Here is a 21,129-nt window from a genome sequence, read left to right as displayed (position 1 = left end):
TTGAGCAAAAATGATGAAAAACGAAGGAAAACGGAGAAAATCCCAAAAATAAAATTTGCGAGCGATGACGTCATCAGTCCATGGCCGTGGCCGAGCAGCGGGGTTTTCTCTTCCATGGGAAAGTTTCGCGAAATTGAGATCTTTACGCAATTCCCATTTTTCTCCGTTTTCCTTCGTTTTTCATCATTTTTGCTCAAATTTTCGTGGTAATTTATCAAAAAAAAAAAATCAATTTTATAGTTTTTGTAATGTTTTATTGCCTGTTCGAACGATTTTCGAAACAAAATAGCTCATTTTGGGCCAATTTTTGGGATTTTCGAATTTTGTGGGAAATATCTAAATTGTGATTGTTTCCTTTTCAATCAATGATCTAGAAAATCATTTAAACATGAGAAAAATTTGAATTGCCGCGAAAATTGAGGAAAATTAAGAAATATTGGGAAAAAAAACGAAGGAATATTATGAAACAAAAGGAAATGAAAAAGAATTAAGAAATTAAATTGAGAAAATTTGGAAGTGAGGAAAGTATCGACTGGTATTGAAATCCGTTTGTAAAATTTGTTGAAATCATTTCACAGTTCTCCATTGTCTTTCTTGAAATAATGAGATTCTGAAGTCTTGAAGTTTTGAAGTTCCGAAGTTCTGAGATTTTGAAGTTTTAGCATTCTCAGATTCTGAAGATCCGAAATCCTCAAATTCTCAGATTCTGAAGTTACGGAATTCTCAGATTGCGAATTCTGGAATTCCAAAGTTCTGAAATTCTAAGAATTCAGAAGTTCTGAAATTCTGAGATTTTGATGTTCTGAAATTCTGAGATTTCGAAGTTGTGAAATTCTGAGATTTCGAAGTTCTGAAATTCTGAGATTCTCAGATTCTGGAGTTCCGAAATTTTCAGATTCCGAATTCTGAGATTTTCAAGCTCTGAAATTCAGGGATTCAGAAACTTCGTCAAATAAATTATACCCCCGAATCACAAACGTTGTACTGTACCCCTAAATGAAATAAATTGTACCCCAGAATCATTGTACCCCCCCCCCCCAAACCCCCCCGAATTTTTTGCCGATTTTTGATACTCCAGGGAAATTTTTTTCGGTTCTGCTTTTTTTTGTTAATTCATATTATTTTTTTGTCTCCCTCCTCAAAATCTCAGGATCTCAGAATCTCAGAATCTCAGAATTTCGAAATTACAGAATTTCAAAATTTCAGAATTTCAGAATTTCAGAATTTCACAATTTCAGAATTTCTGAATTTCTGAATTTCCGAATTTCCGAATTTCTGAATATCCGCATTTCTGAATTTCTGAATTTCTGACTTTATGAAAATCTGAATTTCAGAATTTCTGAATTTCTGAATTTCTGAATTTCTGAATTTCTGAATTTCTGAATTTCTGAATTTCTGAATTTCTGAATTTCTGAATTTCCGAATTTCCGAATTTCTGACTTTCTGAAAATTTGAATTTCAGAATTTCTGAATTTCTGAATTTCTGAATTTCTGAATTTCTGAATTTCTGAATTTCTGAATTTCCGAATTTCCGAATTTCTGACTTTCTGAAAATTTGAATTTCAGAATTTCAGAATTTCAGAATTTCTGAATTTCTGAATTTCTGAATTTCTGAATTTCTGAATTTCTGAATTTCTGAATTTCTGAATTTCTGAATTTCTGAATTTCCGAATTTCCGAATTTCTGACTTTCTGAAAATTTGAATTTCAGAATTTCTGAATTTCTGAATTTCTGAATTTCTGAATTTCTGAATTTCTGAATTTCTGAATTTCTGAATTTCCGAATTTCCGAATTTCTGACTTTCTGAAAATTTGAATTTCAGAATTTCAGAATTTCAGAATTTCTGAATTTCTGAATTTCTGAATCTCAAAATGATTACTGATGAATTCAATCTCAGAATTTCAAAAAAAAATCGTTTTCCCCTTCCATTTTTAGTCCCTCTTCCCTGGCATCATCATGTTTCCAAAAAATCAAATTTCCATTAAGAAAAAATCTGAAACACCTGTTTTTTCCCTCAATAGAATTTTCATATTTTGGCTTCAAACTTCACTCGGTAATTTGATTTTTTCAGATGAATAACATGATATTTTCCATCTGACTGAAGAAGATAAATGTCATGTTTTTTGATAACATCATTTCAAAATTTTGAATTCAAAAGCAAAAATTTTCAGAAATGAGCAACTTGTTGACATTTTCAGAGAAAAAAAATGAGGTGGAAGAGGAAGAGAAAGGTTGAAAAATGATGAATTTTGTGGTTTCTAAGCCAGAGCTTTAATTTCAAAAAATTCGAAATAATCAAGTTTTTGGGTCTCAACACCGAGCCCGTCAACTTTGACCTCAATCATCACAATTTCTGTGAAAGATATCAAAAAGTGGTCAACTGATAAAATGTTTATCATAAAATAATCAATATTTTATCAGTTGAAAAATTTTTGATATCTTCTACAGTAATCGAGATAACTCGGCTTGAAGCTGAACGGCTAGAAATCTGGTCTCAAAAATGAGCCTTATTTTAAGTATAGACACGTTTTTTTATTATTATTTCTAATTTTTAAGTAAGTGGGTCGAATTTAAAATCATGTCAATCTTCAAAACCTGCCAAATCCAAAATTCAAAAATTCAAAAATACCAGCAAAATCAGACCCAGAGTTATGGTCTCTGAAAGCAGGCCTATTACTTAGGAGTGTTACCGCAAACCCTGCTATAGACGGGATCCCCACTTACATCTCGGTTCTTGTAAAAGATACCAAAAAGTTGTCAACTGATAGAATGCTTGTCAGATTGTCGCATATATTTTATCAGTTTAGAACTTTTTGGTACCTTTTACAGTAACCAAGATAAACCGTTTTTGGCAAAGGCAGCGTACGAATTGAGAAACTTAGGACATGGTCGCGGGCCGCCTTTTTCAAATCCCCCTTACCTGCTCCCGGAACATTCTCAAGCAGACCAGCGCCAAAACCGATTGAACCAATGGGAAAAGGAGCACGAACCAGGGCATGGCGAGGATGGCATTAGTGGCTACTTGCATCAGAAGATTCATATCGATCATACTGTCTCCACTAGAGCTGCCACCGCCTCCGCTGAGCAGACCACTCTCCAGAACCCAGGTGAGAAGATGTTGCATTGCAAAACTGACAGAAGTCATTCCAAACGACGGACCATACATGATAGATGGGACAAGACCATATGGGAACAGGAGCCACATGTCGGCGAAGGTTCCGGTCGTGCGCTGGAGTTTTTTTTGTTTGGAAAATCGGTTTTCAGAGGGTCCTGTTGTCAAAATAGGTGCCAAAAATGAGTTTTACGGTATAAAAAACTTATATACCTGACAAGGAATCGAACTTTTGGCCTTTCGCACCATGTCCACCTCGTTTACCGGTTGCGCCACACGGACACCGCGCCGTTTTGCCAGGAGCCCTCTCTTAGCGCAGTAGGTACACAGACGAACATGGTGCGAAAAGCCATAAGTTCGATTTTTGCACGTCTATAGGTTTTTGACACCGCTAGATTCATTTTTGATACTTTCTCTTGCCCTAAACCCCACTGAAACCCCCAAAAACACTTCCTTACCGATGACTGTTTCTTGGAAGCCATTGTAGCGCAGCAAAGACAAGTTCCGAACAGACAGAAGAGGAAGTAGATGAAAGTGAATGTGACGAAAAGGAGATAGGTGGCCAGGTTGAAGAGATCAGCTGGCTCGTACCACCACACAACGTCCATGTACTGGAAAAATTTTGGGACTTTTGAATCGGAAATTTTGAGAGCTTCAAAATGAGTATAATCATTACTAGGTTTCGCAAAATTTTTTGCTTTTCGTGGTGGGACCAACATTTCAGACTCACATGAGCATAGTACAAGAAGATCATGAGACCGTTGAGCCATGGGACAAGAAGTACGAAGAAGACGGCGTTGAAAATGATGGAGTTGGCCAATTTCGGTGCAAGAGTCAAGATGATTTGCTCCAAATAGACGAAAACCATACCAGCTGGGAAGATGGATCGGGTCAGGCACTCCACTTGCTTCGCAGTGTCTCGCCAGTTTTGGTTAGTAATGTAGTTGGGCCACGGGGCCTTTTCGGCGAACGAACAGTACGAGATCTGAAAATTATCAAAATTTGCGCGAAAACTGATTTCGAGAGGTTCCCAACCCAATTATCAATTGAAAATTCGAGTTTTACACCTAGAAAAACCTATACACTTGGACAGGAATCGAACCTACGGTATTTCTGCTCCAAAGTCGGCCCTTTTCCCAACTGCGCCACGCCGACTCAGCGGGCGAAGGCGCGTGGCGGCGTTTCCATGCCTTAGCGCGCATCTCCCGCATGGCGCAGCCGGAAAGGGGGTTGACTTTGGAGTTGAACTCTCATAAGTTCGATTCCTTCCGCGGTATACAGGTTTTTGCAGGTGTAAAATTTGAATTTTACATCTAAACTGGGCTCAAAACCCTCTAGAAACTAGTTTTTTATCCAAATTTATTGGATTTTCAAAATTTCTGAGACCCACCAGATGCAATATACCCCACACACTACAATTCAGCACGTGCCAACGGACACCAGTGGCCTTCAAGCGTTGTCCAAAAATGCACATGTACACCATGACGATGAGCACGCCGACGGTGACGCAGGCGATCTGAATTTTGGACTTTCTGAAAATGAAATTTCAAAAAAAAAACTTACGATTCCATAAGCCACCTGATCAGCGACCTGTTTCGCCGAAGCTGTATTACCCATTCCTAAAAGAAATTATTAGTAGTTTTTGCGATAAATAAGTGAAAATCAAACATTTCGACTCCCAAAGTTTGGTCTTAAAATTATTTTCAGCTGCTGTTTAATGAAATTTTTTGGGTAAATAGATTTTCAGCTTTTCTCTGGAAATGATTATAATAAACTATACACTTTTTCGGAATTTTCAAAATTAAAAAATTTCAATAGCCCTTCGCAACATGGACCATCAATTTTGAGCTCATATGTCTCATTTCCTGTAAAAGATATCGAAACGGTGTCAACTGATAAAATATTTGTGATTTTATGATAAATATTTTATCAATTGACCGCTTCTTAATATCTTTTACAGTAATCTAGATAAATTGGCTCAAAGTTGAAGATGTTTTTGTTATGATCCTAGGGAGCCATTCCCAAAAGTGGCTTCAGGTTTCAGGCTCGTTTTTTGTTATTTTCAAATAAAACAAATTAAATTAAACATGATTCAATCTACAAAACCTGCCAAATTCAAAAATTAATTTGAAGAAAATCAATAAACTGGGTCCGGAGTTATGAACCCTGGAAGCTAGCCTATCCTTTAGAACCTGTGGTAGAAGGGTGTGTCAACTTCGAGCCTATATATCTAGGTTCCTGTAAAAGATATCAGAAAATAGTCAACTGTTAAAATTTACTCAAATCGTGATAAACGTTTTATCAGTGAATCATTTTTTGATATCTTTCACAGGAACCGAGATAAATTGGCTCAAACCTTAAAAGTTCACTTGGAGATAAAATAGCCCTCTAGCTGTCAACTTCGAGCACTTATACCTCGATTTCTGTGAAAGATATCAAAAAGCGATCAACTGATAAAATGTTAATCATAATATCAAAAATATTTTATCAATTGATAAAGTTTTGATATCTTTTACGGGAACCGAGATAAATTGGCTCAAGATTAAAAGTTAGGTTAGTTCGACTTATTTAATTCTTTTTCAAGCCATTTTTTCTACTTTCAACCCACAACACTTGACCCCTAAGACTACAACAACTGGCTCCAGAGAAGAGACAAAAATTTCATCACCAATTTTTGACCTCAAAAAACTCATTTACCTTTACCCTGCGCTCCTTTTTTCCAATTAAAATACTCAGTAGCAATGGTCAACGCATTTAGGTACGTTTCAGTGGTCCAGCTGGCGATAAGTTTATCCATGTCATTTGATTAGAATTTTGATATGTAAAGGATATCAGAATCCCGCCAGAGCGAAGACACGCACGGAAAATTTTCAAACGGCCGGGGGGGGGGACCCCAAAAATTCGTGTCAGTTGTTCCTTTACACTAGATGCTTTGATCGGGGTCCGCAGAGGGTTTCACTGGATATCAATAGGGATAAGTTTTAGGCGCGAAAATTCGAAAATTTGAAAAGTAAATTCGAGAAAAAAAAATTTTCAGTTGCTATGACCACTAACCTGATATATGAAGCTAGAAAGCTGTCTTGGAATTTGTTTGACAAGCAAACCAAAAAATATTTAATAAGGGTGTGCGATGGGCGCTACCGTAGTGCACTCGACCAAATGTAATTTGGGGCTGCCAAATGTTGTTATAACATTAAGAGAAAAAAAATTTTTGATTCGAAAAAAGTTTTTTTTTGAGATTTTCAGCTGCTTCTCTTTCTACAGTAAGAAAAAAACCTTGTGATTTTTGTGGGACAGGTGTTTTTTGGGGTGGAAATCACTAATTGGAAATTTGTTCTTCTAAGAAAAATAGGAATTATGATTCAGAGGAGATATGGAGTGTTCAAAAATGACGAATTGAAAAAAAAAATGAAAAATTCCAGGTTGCGAAAAGTGCCGCGGACTTTTGAGCAAGTTTATCTGCTCATTGGAAAAAAGTACAAAACCGCGAAAATCGAATAATTTTGGAGATTTTCAGAAACAATTCAAACTACTGAGTTTGGCATAAGTAGAGCTTCAAGATGAGTATAAACAAAACTGGGTTTGTGCAAATTTGAAAAACTTGAAATTTTTCATTTTTATAATGCGGAAAATGTTTTTTAGCCACGACTTGTCAAAAAATGAGATTTTCAAAACGTTTATCATGCTTTTGGATTCACCAAGCGAAGAGCTTCAAAATGAGTATAAGCAAGTCCAGGTTTGGGGAAATTTGAAATTTCGAATATTGTGGGTCCCACCACGAAAATCAAAAATTTCAAATTTTGAGAAACCCAGTCATGTTTATACACATTTTGAAGCTATTGGCTCGGTAAATACAGAGATAATAGAAGAAATCCAAAATTTTCAAATTTTGACGAGTTATAGCCAAAAAATCATTTTCAGCACTAGAAATTTTTTCACTTTTTTGGTCCATTCTCAAAAATGAATTGAGGTTCGTAACTGGTCAAAATATGGGATTTTTGAAATTTCAAGAAAACTCAGATTAAGAACACCAACAGCTTCAAAATGAATATAAACAAGGATTGGTTTGGAAAAAGTTGAAAAATTGAAAAATTGGGATAATGCTTAAAAATCAATTTTTGGTCCATAACTGGAAAACTGTCAGAACTTTATGAAATTTTTGAATAAATTTCGGAAAAAGCTTCAGAATGAATATAAACGCAAGCTGAAAATTTTGGGAAAATTCAATTTTTGAGTTCGAATTTCTTTAAAAAGTTAAAAATGACTTTTTGCCCCCACGATTGGTTAGAATCTGAATTTTCACAACATTTAAATATAACTTCAAGTTTTACACATCAAGTGCTTCAAAATGAGTATAAACATGTCCCGGGTTAGTCTGTTACAGTCTGGAAAAACTGAAAGTTTTGATTTTTCTAAAAATTGCTGAAAATTGATTTTTTGTCATAACTTTTGAAAACAAAGGATTTTTTGAGTGTTTTTGTTATTTTTGAATTTACCAAGTAAAGAGCTTAAAAATGAGTATAAACACCACTAAATTACTCAAAACTTGACGATTTTCGAAATTTCTGGGTCCCACCACGAAAATCCAAAATTTTAAATTTAAGCAAATCTAGTCGTGATTATACTCATTTTAAAGCTCTAAAAATGACAAATTCAAATTTCTAATAAAATTTCCTATTTTCAAATTTTCAGATATATTTTCAGGTTCCCCAACAAACTTATTGGCTTCGTCGTCGTGTTCGGTGGTGTCCAGTTGTGTGGTGGTGGAAATTTAGTAGAATGATGGTCTACAGTAATCCCAGGAGTTGTCCACGTGGAGATTACGGTAGTTAGGATGGTGGTGAGAACGGTAGACGTCTCCAAGTCGGACCCATCCGTCACGACGCCGTCGGAGACGACGACGCTACCGTCGGAGACCACAGACATGGTGGATTACTGCAGAAGTTTTTATGAGGTGTATGGTAGGATTACGATAGATCAGATTACGGTAGAATATGAACTGACGGAAAAGTTAGAAGATGAGAAATTGAAAAAAAAGTGTTTCCTTAAATTCAAAGAATATTGAAATCAGGAATTCAGAAATTCAGAAATTCAGAAACTCCAAAAATGGAAAATTCCAGGAGTTCCAGAAAATCAAAGATTTAGAAAACTGTATTACTATTCAGATTTACAAACATTTGAGGAATTTTGGATATTCAGAAAATCTGGCGAATTCGAAAAATCAAAATTTCAGGTTTTCAGAAAATCTGAAACTCAAAATTTCGGAAGTCCAAAATTCGGGAATTCATGAAAAACGGAAATTCAGAAAACTGAGATTTTGAGATTCTGAGATTCTAAGATTCTGAGATTCTGAGATTCCGAGATTCCAAGATTCTGAGATTCCGAGATTCTGAAATTCTGAGATTCTGAGATTCTGAAATTCCGAAATTCTGAAAATCACAAATTTTAAAAATTCTGGATTTCCGAAATTTCCGAAATTTCCGATATTAGCCGTAAATCGAAAATTCAAATTGTCGGGAAATCGATTTTCCAATAAATTCAAAACAAAAAATTTCAAAAAAATCTGAAGCTAGGAATCTCAAATTTTCCAAAAAAAAATCTGAAATTTTCTGAAAAGTTTTCTTCCCACGCTCTTTTTTTCTCTCCACTGTTTTTTCTCATAATTATCAATTAATCAGATTAAAATTTCTGATTTTTTAACTGATTGCTCAGCTTTACAAAAATTATAAACATGCGCCTTTAAGCCAAATTTTTTGGTGACGTAAAGAAAAAAATCTGATTTTTCAAAGATCAAAAACGGAGAGAGTCATAAGAAAATTCCTTTTCAGGTTGGCTTGGTTTTGTTTTTGATATATATATATAACAGAAAAATGAGAAAATGAGAGAGAAATTTTTTTGGGTGGAAAAATTTAATTATGAGGTAGCGAAGAATTTTTTTCGAGACAAAAAACGTTTCTTTTCGAAAAGAGAAAAGTTGAATTCAGGGGATTTTCCGAAACTGGACTTTAAAAATTTTTTCTTAAAAAATATAGCCCATTTTTTTACTTATTAAGAGAAGAGCTAATATACCGTAAAACCTATAAAGGACTCCTTTAATAGCAGGGCCCTCCGAGAGGAGGTTGGAACAATAGAAGGGCCCCCTGTAATAGAAGGGCCCTTTGTGACAAAGGACTCCCCTTCAAAACGTGTTTTAAAAGTCATAAAATTTCCGAACTTCAGAATTTTTGTGTTTCTGGAAGTTAGTTTCAGATTTTCAGATTTTCAAAATTTTTGGAATTTTAGAATTTCAGTATTTCAGAATCTCAGAATCTCAGAATTTCAGGATCTCAGAATCTCAGAATCTCAGAATCTCAGTATCTCAGAATCTCAGAATCTCAGAATCTCAGAATCTCAGAATTGCAGAATCTCAGAATTTCAAAATTTCAAAATTTCAGAAGCTGAATTTCTGAATTTCTGAATTTCTGAATTTCTGAATTTCTGAATTTCTGAATTTCTGAATTTCTGAATTTCTGAATTTCTGAATTTCTGAATTTCTGAATTTCTGAATTTCTGAATTTCTGAATTTCTGAATTTCTGAATTTCTGAATTTCTGAATTTCTGAATTTCTGAATTTCTGAATTTCTGAATTTCTGAATTTCTGAATTTCTGAATTTCTGAATTTCTGAATTTCTGAATTTCTGAATTTCTGAATTTCTGAATTTCTGAATTTTTGAATTTCTGAATTTCTGAATTTCTGAATTTCTGAATTTCTGAATTTCTGAATTTCTGAATTTTTGATTTTCTGAGTTTCTGGATTCCTGACTTTCTGAATTTCTGAATTTTGGAGTTTTTGATTTTCTGAGTTTCTGGATTCCTGAATTTCAGATAAATTCAAACATTTCCAGATTTTCAAAATTTCCAAAATTGAATAAAAGTTAAAAACTCAAAATTCCAAAAATTCAGGGCCCTCCGAGAGGAGGCTGGAACAATAGAAGGGCCCCCTGTAATAGAAGGGCCCCTTGTAAAGAAAGAGCTTCTTTAGAATGTGATTTGAAATCAGAAAAAATTTTCCGTACTTTTTCAGTGAAAAATATTCCGGGAACTCCACAATTGGATAGAAATTTGTTGAAACTTCCTTTTTCGATAAGAATCTTGCTAAATTTTGGTGAAATTGGCAGATTTTCATGAATTTTGAACAAAAATTCGTCGAATTTTTCGATGCGAAATTTCGGAAAAAACTGGCGGGAAGAATAGAAGGCCGCCCCCTCTAATAGAAGGGCCCTCCGGAGGTACCTTGGAACAATAGAAGGGCCGGCCCTTTTAATACAGGTTTTCCGGTAATTTCCAAAGTTTCTCTCAATTTTAAAACTTTTCTTAGCTGAAAAAAAAGCTGAAAAAAAGCTGAAAAAAAAGAGTTTCAGATCTGAAAAAAAAATTTTTAAGTGAAAAAATTTTGCGCACTTTTCAATTCTTCTGAGACATGAAGTACACCTAATTGAGCAAACTTGCTCATTGAGCACCGAAAAAAAATTTTGGCAAAAAATTTTTTTTCTGAAATTCTCTATGGATTGATAAAAACATAAAATTGAGGTCATCATTTAATTTGTAATTTTTTTCTCCAGGAAAAAAAAACAAAAAAAAAATAAAATTGGAGCCAATTGGAACCAAAACACCTGGCAGTTTTTTCAAACCACGCCCATTTTTAAACTTCAAGGGGTACTGTAGATTTAAAAAAAACAAAGAAATGAAAACAAAATTTACAGTAATCCATGTTTGTACTCATTTGAAGCCTTTTTGTTCAATTGTGACGTTTCAGAAAGTTTGATACCCCTTTTTTCCAGCCAAAACCCAAAATTTTCAACTGAGAATATGATTTTCAAACTGGCCATGTTTAGAGCTTCGAAACGAATATAAACATGGTTAGGTTTGTTGAAATTCGAAAATCCAGATTTTCGTGGTGGGACCCAGAAATTTTCCAAATTTTGTCAAATTTCCTCAAATATAGGCTTGTTTATAATCATTTTGAAGCTCTCGACTTGATTAATTGAAAACTGTTTTGAAAATCTGAGAAATCTCGTAATCTGACTAGTTATGGGCAAAAAATCACTTTCAGCATTAGAAAAGTTCAAAAATTCAAGTTCCCGCAAATCTAGGCATGTTTATACTCATTTTAAAGCTCTCAACGCGGCAAATTCAATTTCACACAAAAAAACTTGAAAATCCTGGATATTAAAAAACTATGGACCAAACAAGCCTTCTAAAAATCACTTCAAAACCTCCCCAGGCGTATTTATACTCATTTTGAAGCTAAAAACCTAGCAAATTCGAATTTCCCAATCTGTAGACTCACCTGGCGTATAATCGTCGTAGATTATCGTATCCACGTCCTTAACAACCACCTTAGCCGGTGTAGCAAGTGTTGCCAGAAGCAACAAGAGTATCAATCCGCCACGTGTCGTCACCAGATTCATGATGACGACAACGAAACGGTGATACGGATGGTTTTTATCTACTAGGTTGGCTGTGGCTGAAAAAAACGTTGTTTGGAACCGAAAAGTAGAGAAAAATTCGAAAAAAAAATGAGCCAAAAAACAATTTTCTAGGCCGATTTTCATGATTTTTAACCCAAAAAATCAAATTCCACACCTCAAAAAACGTATAAACCCAAAGGGAATTGAACTTTTCTCTTTTTCGCTTCATCGCTCCACACAGCTGCGCCATGCACGCCACGCGAGCCGACCGCCAGCACACGGTGTCAATGTGGCGCAGTCGGGAAGAAGCTTAGTTTTGGGGCAGAAAGGTGTGAAGTTCGATTCCTGCTGGGTTTTATAGGTTTTTCGAGGTGTGAAATTTGAGTTTTTCGGTTTTAAGCTTTGAAAATTGACCTGAAAAGTGGTTTTTAGACCTTCTCAGGCTTAAAAAACCAGGGAAACTCTGGAAAAATAACACCAGGTCTAACTGAAAAAAAGAATGACTAAATTTGGCAAAGAAAATCACAGGTCACTAGATTAAAAGGAATTTTCCAGCTGCTCCCTCTTTCACAAGTTCAGCAACAATGAGCAGGTGGAATTTTGGGTTACTGTAGGTTTTAGGAAACGCCGGGAAGGCTGAGCAATTGGTGATTTCTCAAAATTTCAAGTTAAAAAATCAATTTCCATTGTCGAAAAAAGTTATTTAGAACCGGAGAAAAACTAATCTAATTTTCCCATATATTTTCTGATTGATTGAAAAACAGAGAATAATTTTTGATGGATTACAATGAAATTTTTTGGGCCTGTTAGAAATTTTTCCAGGAATCTGAAGTTTTTTGGGACTTCTTTCAGCTGTTTTTGAGAGTTTATAGCAGTTTCAATGATTCTGAAAATAGGGAAAGTTGGAAGCTTTTGACAACATTCTGAGATTCTGAGATTCTGAGATTCTGAGATTCTGAGATTTTGAGATTCTGAGATTTTGAGATTCTGAAATTCTGATATTCTGAGATTCTGAGATACTGAGATTCTGAGATTCTGAGATTTTGAGATTCTGAGATTCTGAGATTTTGTAATTCTGAGATTCTGAGATTCTGAGATTCTGAGATTCTGAGATTCTGAGATTCTGAGATTCTGAGTTTCTGAGATTCTGAGATTCGGAGATTCTGAGATTCTGAGATTATGAGATTCTGAGATTCTGAGATTCTGAGTTTCTGAGATTCTGAGATTCTGAGATTCTGAGATTCTGAGTTTCTGAGATTCTGAGATTCGGAGATTCTGAGATTCTGAGATTCTGAGATTCTGAGATTTTGAGATTCTGAGATTCTGAGATTTTGTAATTCTGAGATTCTGAGATTCTGAGATTCTGAGATTCTGAGATTCTGAGATTCTGAGATTCTGAGATTCTGAGATTCTGAGATTCTGAGATTTTGTAATTCTGAGATTTTGAAATTCTGAGATTCTGAGATTCCGAGATTCTGAGATTCTGGCATTCTGAGATTATGAGATTCTGAGATTCTGAGTTTCTGAGATTCTGAGATTCTGAGATTCTGCGGTTCTGAAATTCTGAGATTCTGAAATTATGAGATTCTGAGATTCTGAGATTTTGAGATTCCGAGATTCTGAGATTTTGAGATTCCGAGATTCTGAGGTACCGAGATTCTGAGGTTCTGATATTCTGAGATTCTGAGATTCTGAGATTATGAAATTCTGAGATTCTGAGATCCTGAGATTCTGAGATTCTGAAATTCTGAAAATCCAAAATTCGGTCAGAAATTTTTCGAAAAATCTGAAATTCTGAAGTTCCAATTATTTTGAAAATCTGTGAAACTTGAAAAACAGTTGAAATTCTAGCAATTCTGAAAATGTATGAAATAATTGAAAATTGAAAATCTGACATTCTGAAACTCCCAAAATCCAAAATATCAAAAAGTTCCGAACATTTTGATATTTCCAAAAATTCAAAAATCCAAACAAAAATATCAGAAGTCTAACAAATCGAAATTCCTAAAAATCTGAAAATCAATCCTAATCTCGAAATTCCATCAGAAGTTTCTCGAAAAATCTGAAATTCTGAAATTCTGAACTTCTGAAACTTACACATAAACTTTAGATTCAATTTTCAGGTACACTCTCTAATTTCATTTCAGCCAAAACAAAATTATCTGAAATTTTCCATGGACACCTGTTCCAACCATGTAATCAGTCATAATTGATTTTCGTCTTGTTCAGTTGTCGTTTAGCGATTGAAAATCTGCAAATCTGAAATTTTTTGGGCGGGGGACATGAAATTTGTGAAAAAATTATATTTTGATTTTTAATTGATTTTTTTTTCATTTCACAAATACAGTAATTGAACTTGGTTTGGCGGGAAATTGAATTTTCAATTTCCAAAGTTTTTTTTTTAACTACAAAGTTCAAAATTCAGCAATACTGTGTGTCTGTTTCAATGATCATCATTCCTTCTGAATATTTGATTTCCTATCTTTTTTTCTCTAATTCTCTTCTCTCTAACTCTCTGTCTTTTATCATTTGTCATCATTGTACGGAGTACATAAACACTCGTCATTGTCGTTATTTCAAAAATTGGCCTACTTTTTTCGTTATTACAAAATACCGTAAAACCTGTAACGTTAAGTTTGAGCTCAATTTTCTCAGTCCCTATAAGAGATATCAAAAAAGTGTCAACTGATAAAACATTTTTGGTGTTATGGCAAAAATTTCATCAGTTGACAACTTTCTTCTATCATTGACAGGAATCGAGATATATAGGCTCAAAGTTGGCAGTAAGGGGCCCTTCTATTACAGGTATCACGATAGTTCAAATTTCTCCCTAATTTCAGAATGGTCCACTACAAATTAACCTACTTTTTGTCGCGTGGCTTGGCTGATGTCTCTCGTCAACTTTTCCATTTGGCTGGTGTCGAATTCGAGGATGAGCGTCTCAATCGGGACCAATTTTTGGAGAGAAAAGACACATTTCCGTTCAAACAGGTGCCAGTTTTGACTGTTGATGGATTGGAGATACCTCAATCAATGGCAATTGCGAGATATTTGGCGCGCAAGTTTGGTGAGTGTGTGGTTTGGCGGGAATTTGAAATTTCGCTATGTTTTGAAAGTTCGTTAACTTTGAGACCAATTACCTCGGTTCCCTTGAAAGATATCAAAAATTTGTCAACTGATAAAATGTTGGTGATATTATGATAAACAATTTATCTGTGGATAAATTTTTTGATATCTCTACAGAAGTTGAGATAATTGAGCTCAAAGTATAGCGGTACCGTTTTGAACTTTTTTTCCATTTTATATTTGAGCTCAATTATCTCGGTTACTTTGAGATATATGAAAAATTTGTCAACTGATAAAATGTTTTTCATAAAATCACCAATATTTTATCAGTTGACAGATTTTTGATATCTACTGCGAAAATTGAGATAATTGAGCTCAAAGTGCAATTGGAGGAAAAATGGCTTTTCTTGCAAATCTTATCACTTTCCAATTTCCATCATTTCCAGGCTTCTCCGGAGCGACACCAGAAGAACAAGCGATGGTCGACGCCTTCGTCGACCAATTCAAAGATTTCTATTCGGAAATCCACGACTATTTCTATGCGAAACTGGGAATCAACCAACTAGATGGTGACGAGCAGAAAACGAAAGTTTTGATTCCGGCCAGAGACAAATTTCTGGCACTTTTGGTGTCATTTTTGAAGAAAAGCAAGTCGGGATTTTTGGTGGACTCGGGACTCACTTTTGCTGATTTGATTATCATTGATAATATGACAACGCTGATTAATTGGCAGCCAGAGTATGCAGATGGGTATCCGGAGGTACGGAATTTTTTTGGAACATTTTTTTTAGTTTTAAAAATTAGTCCCTCCAATTACAGCTCAATTATCTTGTTTCCCATAACAGATATCAAAAATGTGTGAGCTGATAAAATGTTTATCATAATATCATCAACATTTTATTAGTGTACAGATTTCAATATCTCTCAGAGGAGCCGAGATAATTGAGCTCAAAGGAGTTTCGGTGAGTTGCGCGGTCATAAACATGCTTTCACTTTTAACTCAATTACCTAGATTTCTCTGGAGAATACCAACATTTCGTTAACTGATAAAATGATTGGCAGACTATCATCAACATTTTATCAATTTACAGTTTTTTGATATCTCTTATGTGAGCCGCCGAGATAATTGAGCTCAAAGGAGTTTCGGTGAGCTAAGAGGTTGTAAACTTTCGCTTCCAATTTGAGCTCAATTATCTCAGTTCCTATAAAAGGTATCAAAAATATGTCAACTAATAAAATTTTTGCCATATTATTACCAACATTTTATTAATTAACATATTTTTGATATCTCTTATAGGAGCCGAGATAATTGAGTTTAACAAAAATATATTTTTTGCAGATTCTCGCTTGGCGTGATCGTGTGATGAACTATCCGAAGCTTAAGGAATGGATCGAGAAAAGACCAGTTACGATGGCTTGAAGATGTTCAGCTTTTTTTTCCTTTCAAAATATGAAGACCTGATTTTCTATTTTTCGAAAAAATTTATTATTTTCAAAACCAGTTTGAAAATATAAAAAGTACAAAGGATGGAAGTAGGGATAGAGAATAAATACAGATATGTCTGGTACCTGTTAGGGTGTACAAAAATGGGGAAGGTGAAAAAGAGGATTTGACCTCAAAAAAGGTACAGGAGGATCTTAGAATCCAAAGAAGTCGCGGACCGTTTCCCAGGCACCTTGGTCAAAATGCTTATGGCTGAGGAAGTTGACGCCACGTCTTTGTGTTGTGTACAAACGAGTCGGTGTTCCAGACTTGAGGATTTTCTGGGACTCTGGCAACAGCTCGGCGAATAGGCTCTTCTCGGATTCCTGATGTGGAGTCATCTCTGGGATTATCACTGGCACTCCATTCTCTGGGGTCTCGTAGTTGGTTCTGAGAACGAAGACACGACCTGGGACGACTTGACGGGTTCCGTTTTGGTAGAGGTCCACTTCGGACTCGGTGGTCGCGTAGATGTATCCGATGCCAAAGTTTCTGCGGAACACAAAGTCGTCGTCGGTCTTGTAGGCGTAGATTGGGCAGTCGGAGAGGGTGCGAACGTCGCATTGGGTGTCGAACTCTTCGAAGCAGTAGATGTAGGTGCCGAACTGAAAATTGATAGGTATGGGTTGCCCGGAGGGGGGGGGGGAGTATAGGTGCTCAAATTTGAAAATAGCGGGAAATTCTAGACTTGGACATCGATTCAAGACTAGAAGATGTTTGAAAAGTCTTAAAAATTGGATCCTGGACGTTTCAGAACCCGAAGTTTCAAAATGTTTTGAAATAAAATTTGGATATATTCGAAGATTCCCTCTCAAAATGACCTAAAATTCGACCAATCGGGGACTTCAATCAGTTTTGGATTTCGTACTCCTCGTGGACAAATCGACGCGAGAAATTTGAATTTTTAGGTTGCAAATCTGCATATAATACGATTTTTCAGAGTAAAATGGCTAGGAATCATGCAAATCGAATTTTTCAAACAAAAGAAGAAAATTGAAGATTTCGTGTTTTTTACTCCTAGTGGACAAGTCAAAGCGCGAAACTTGAATCCTCGAGTCTTTTTTGATGTTTCCGAAACGATAGTAAGTTAAGCATCATGGTGAAAATTCAAATTTAGCGGTTAATTTTTGTAAATATCTTTCGGGAATTCATTTTGGCGCCAAAATGAGTATGGCGGGCAAGTAGCGGCTCCAGGGACATTGTCCGCGGAAATTTCAAATTTGGAGTCAAAAAATCGGCTTCAGAAGAGCCCGAACAGAGTGTTCTCTAAAACTCAATTCAATTTGGAGCGGAAAGTTTGCTCATGCTAGCAGATCGCGGATGGACCCGAATTTCCAATTTCCAACTTTAATGGTTCGCCTTATAAATTTAAACCCTAGGCAGAAGTAGTCAGATCTCTTGTACTCACCAAAACTTTGCACTTCTCCAACTCGATCGGAATGACGGCTTGTTGAGTGATGAGGGCGAAATGTGGAATGTCGTAGTAGGCGTAGACCTCCTCGTTGTGCAAGAATTCTCCTCCGTGGGCGAGCTAGAAATTAAAAATTGTTCTAACTTTTCAAATATCGATTATTTTCTCTCAAATCGTATTTAAAACACATTCTGAGCTTACAAGCTTCAAAATGAGCCCCAACGCGGGCAGGTTCCGCCCACTTTGATTTTTTTGTCGCGTGCCTAGGTGAAATTTTGAAATGGGCGGAGCCTAGTTGGGTTTGAGCTCGTTTTGTCGCAGATAATGAGCTCAAAACGATGAAAAACGTTTGAAATCAAAATTCTGACTAGTTTCAATGAAAATTGGATGATTCCCAAAACTCACGGCATAAATAGTTCCAGACTGTGGAATATCGGAAATGTTGAAGCAAATCATCGTGTCCACAGTCATCTGCTTAACATTGCACATCTTTGGGAATACCGTAGTCTTTTGAGAGAAATCCAACACATCGGTGGCTCCAGCTCGCTTGATGGCCTCCTGGGATACAGTGTCAAGGAACGGATTGTTGATTTTGTGCTCCAAGAACAACGACTTCAAGTCTCTCTCGAATCGCAACGAGTTCCAGTTATAGTCGAAATAGTCCAAATATCTCATTTGGGTTCTATCCTCGGTCAAATTGTAGACTGGCGGCTTGCTGGTCACCTGGATATGAAACTTGCGGCAGATGGCGTCGAACGAGGTGAAAATTCGTTTTTGGAGAAGATCACGGCTATACTCGTTCATGTTGTTGGTGTTGAAGGAATTGATGAATTCGTTGAGATCCAGAGTATATGGAACGCAGTTTTGTTTCTCCGGAATCAGACGTCCTTCGCCATAGACCTCAAACTCGATTCCGTTGGCGCGGAATGCATCGAGCACTGAGGCATGGGTGGTGGTGGCAAGAAGAAGGAGAGTAGCAAGGAGACGCATATCTGGAAATAGTTGAATTTGAGTTATAGGGCAATATACGGCAAGGTAAGTCGAATTTAAGCCAGTTAGGACAAGGTAGGGTACGCTAGATATTCTAGAACTATGCAGATATGACATGGTAGGGCAAGCTAGAGTAAGCCAGGGAAAGTTAGCGCAAGCTGAGGGAAGCTAGACAAGCTAGGATCAGCTAGATATGCTAGCTCAATGTAGATAGGACATTGTAGGGCAAGCTAGGAGAAACTACGGCAAGGTAGGACAAACTAGGACAAACTAGGGCAAACTAGGGCAAGCTCGGGCAAGCTAGGGAAAGCTAGGGCAAGCTAGGATGAGCTAGATATGCAAGCACAATGTAGACAGAGCAAGATAGGGCAAGCTAAGACAAAATATGGCAAGCTATAACAAGCTAGGACAAGCTAGGACAAGAAATAAAAATCTAGAAATACCCGAAACGCTCAAATATACTAGACAGGCCCAGATAGTTCAAACTAGCATGGTTTTGGGGTTCGATGGCATGAAATAGAAAGATGCACTAGACAGAACAGCACCAGGATGTTCCATGAGCTATCGATAGGGCAAGGTAGGACAAGATAGGGCAAGAAAGCTAGAAAAACCTTGAAAACGCTCGACAGGACTAGATAGTTTGAAATAGCAAGATTTTAGGACTTTAGGACCATTAGAGCTAGATCAATAGGCCATCAGACAGACTGGGAAGATTCCATGAGCCAACACAAATAGGGATAAACGTGAAACGAGAGAAAAAAGACGACCCGTCTTGCACACTGCACAAATGACAGTATGAATGAATGCATAATGACACCGAGAGCGCGCGCGGAACGCACCGCGTGCACGTTACGCAACCGCAACGCAACCCAAACAATAAGAGCGGACCGCCCATTATCTGCTCTTCAGGGAAATCGAGATAGTGCGCGCGTCGTTGGGGTCAGGTCATGGGCGGTGTGGGGTCTTTGGAGATTTGAATGACAGGTGTATAATGATGTTAATGAATGATGGATAGGGTTGTAACAATGCTGAGAAATAGGAGAACAATCTGAAAAGAGGCTGGGAAGCGTTTTAAAGTTGGTGCGGTTCTAGAAAAGTTTAGAATCTACTCATCAGACTACAAATGCTACAAAGCATGTCTGGAAGATTCTAGAAACTTCTGAAAGGTTCCAGAACGTTCCTGAAGTCTTTAGGACCTTCTAGATGTACTGTGTAGCATTTTCAGCCTGTCCAAAAGTTGTGAAGGTTCTAGAAAGAACTAAAAGGTTCTACAGAATTTTAAAAGCTTCCAAAAGAGTTTGAAAGATACTAGAAGGTACTAGAGGGTTTTAAAAAGGTTTAGTAAGTTCTAGAAGGTTCTAGAAAAGTATAGAAAGCTCTGAAAAGATCTAGAAGATTCTAGTAGGTGAAACAAGGTTCCAAAAAGCTCTGGAAGGTTCTAGAAAATTTTAGAAAGTTTTGGATGGTTTTAGATGGTGGCAAAAGGTTCTAGAAGAGTTTAGAAAGTTCGGAAGGGTTTCTGAAGGTTCTAGAGTTCTAAAAAACCTGAAAAGTTAAAAAAAAAGATGTGAAACGATTTCATAAGTCATTAGGAGGTTCAGAACAATTATGATAGTTTTTCAAAGTTTTATGAATATGGGCTCCCCAGGAGTTTCGGAACTACAGTAACCAGGAATTTTACAACAACCGTAAACAAGAATTTCGGTACTACCGTAACCAGTAACTTCAGAATTACCATAACCAGGAATTCCAGAACTACTGTAAAGCCTTTGATAGAAAGACCCCAAACTTTGAACATTGAGCCAATTTATCTCGATTCCTGTGAAAGATATCAAAAAGTGGGCAACTAATGAATTGTTTATCACAATATCACCAATGTTTTATCAGTTGAGAAATTTTTGCTATCTTTTACAGGAATCGAGAAAATGAATCTGAACTTTTATTAGAGAAAATACGATATCAGCGTTTTCCGAAGGACAATAAAACAGGTCAGAATGTTCTGAAGAGGCATATTAGTGCTAATCGGAATACTTGAAAGGTGCGAATTGAGCTGTCACTGTTTATCTGAACCCCCACTCTTTGTACCATAAAGGATACACATCTCAATGATGGATTAGGTGTAGGCAGACGTCTGTTGTTTTATTGTACTTTTTGAGTGCAAGTAACATGATGGGTATGATTTACGGGGTCTCCAGAAGGCTGTAGAAGAGTCTAGAACGCTTAAAAATTGTGATAACATAAAAAGAGACTCGGCTTCAAAAATTCACAGCGTGGACGCTGAATTTTGGATTACTGTGTTTTCTTTAATAGAAGCCCACCGTCAACTTTGACCTCAATTATCTCAATTTCTGTAAGAGATATCGAAAACTTGTAAACTAATAAAATATTGGCAATATTATTGGCTTATAGAAGTCGGGACAATTGATCTCAAACTTGACGATTTGGGTAGGTTTCTATTACAGGGGATACGGTATTTTTAAAACTTCTAACTATTCAAGGCTTTCAAAGTTTTGAAATTGACACTTATGAAGTTTTTTCCCTGTCTGAAATCCTGAAATTCTGAAATTCTGAAATTCTGAAAATTTTGAAATTCTGAAATTCTGAAATTCTGAAAATT

At 36.2% G+C, this 21,129-nt stretch overlaps 4 protein-coding genes across 4 annotated transcripts in view; 1 reads left to right on the top strand and 3 right to left on the bottom strand.

The window, feature by feature from the left end:
- The window catches only part of CBG00915, a gene marked incomplete at both ends in the record, with an annotated part of 6,442 nt that extends 1,713 nt beyond the window's left edge, over nucleotides 1-4,729 (bottom strand). Inside the window, 5 exons of the mRNA XM_045241684.1 lie at nucleotides 2,921-3,229; nucleotides 3,571-3,723; nucleotides 3,843-4,097; nucleotides 4,503-4,628; nucleotides 4,676-4,729. Of these exons, the coding sequence (XP_045091708.1) occupies nucleotides 2,921-3,229; nucleotides 3,571-3,723; nucleotides 3,843-4,097; nucleotides 4,503-4,628; nucleotides 4,676-4,729 (897 nt within the window). The remainder of the gene's footprint in view (nucleotides 1-2,920; nucleotides 3,230-3,570; nucleotides 3,724-3,842; nucleotides 4,098-4,502; nucleotides 4,629-4,675) is intronic.
- Nucleotides 4,730-11,406: 6,677 nt separating this feature from the next.
- Nucleotides 11,407-13,769, bottom strand: CBG00917 (the record flags this gene model as incomplete). The annotated part of the gene is made up of 5 exons (XM_002629648.1): nucleotides 11,407-11,618; nucleotides 11,832-11,976; nucleotides 12,483-13,117; nucleotides 13,215-13,301; nucleotides 13,745-13,769. The coding sequence occupies 5 exons, from the start codon at nucleotides 13,767-13,769 to the stop codon at nucleotides 11,407-11,409; spliced, it is 1,104 nt and encodes a 367-aa protein (XP_002629694.1).
- Nucleotides 13,770-14,403: 634 nt separating this feature from the next.
- Nucleotides 14,404-16,048, top strand: Cbr-gst-13 (the record flags this gene model as incomplete). Its single annotated transcript, XM_002629649.1, has 3 exons — nucleotides 14,404-14,629; nucleotides 15,075-15,388; nucleotides 15,968-16,048. The coding sequence occupies 3 exons, from the start codon at nucleotides 14,404-14,406 to the stop codon at nucleotides 16,046-16,048; spliced, it is 621 nt and encodes a 206-aa protein (XP_002629695.1).
- Nucleotides 16,049-16,266: 218 nt separating this feature from the next.
- On the bottom strand, nucleotides 16,267-18,512 carry CBG00919 (the record flags this gene model as incomplete). Its single annotated transcript, XM_002629650.1, has 3 exons — nucleotides 16,267-16,716; nucleotides 17,520-17,642; nucleotides 17,928-18,512. 3 exons carry the CDS (start codon nucleotides 18,510-18,512, stop codon nucleotides 16,267-16,269), a joined length of 1,158 nt encoding a protein of 385 aa, XP_002629696.1.
- Between the last annotated feature and the right edge of the window lie 2,617 nt (nucleotides 18,513-21,129).

This window comes from Caenorhabditis briggsae, assembly GCF_000004555.2.
Source record: "Caenorhabditis briggsae complete genome, chrII, whole genome shotgun sequence".
NCBI lineage: Eukaryota > Metazoa > Nematoda > Chromadorea > Rhabditida > Rhabditidae > Caenorhabditis > Caenorhabditis briggsae.
Note: the sequence above shows the minus strand (reverse complement) of the source record. Positions and strands in the feature narration are given on the sequence as shown.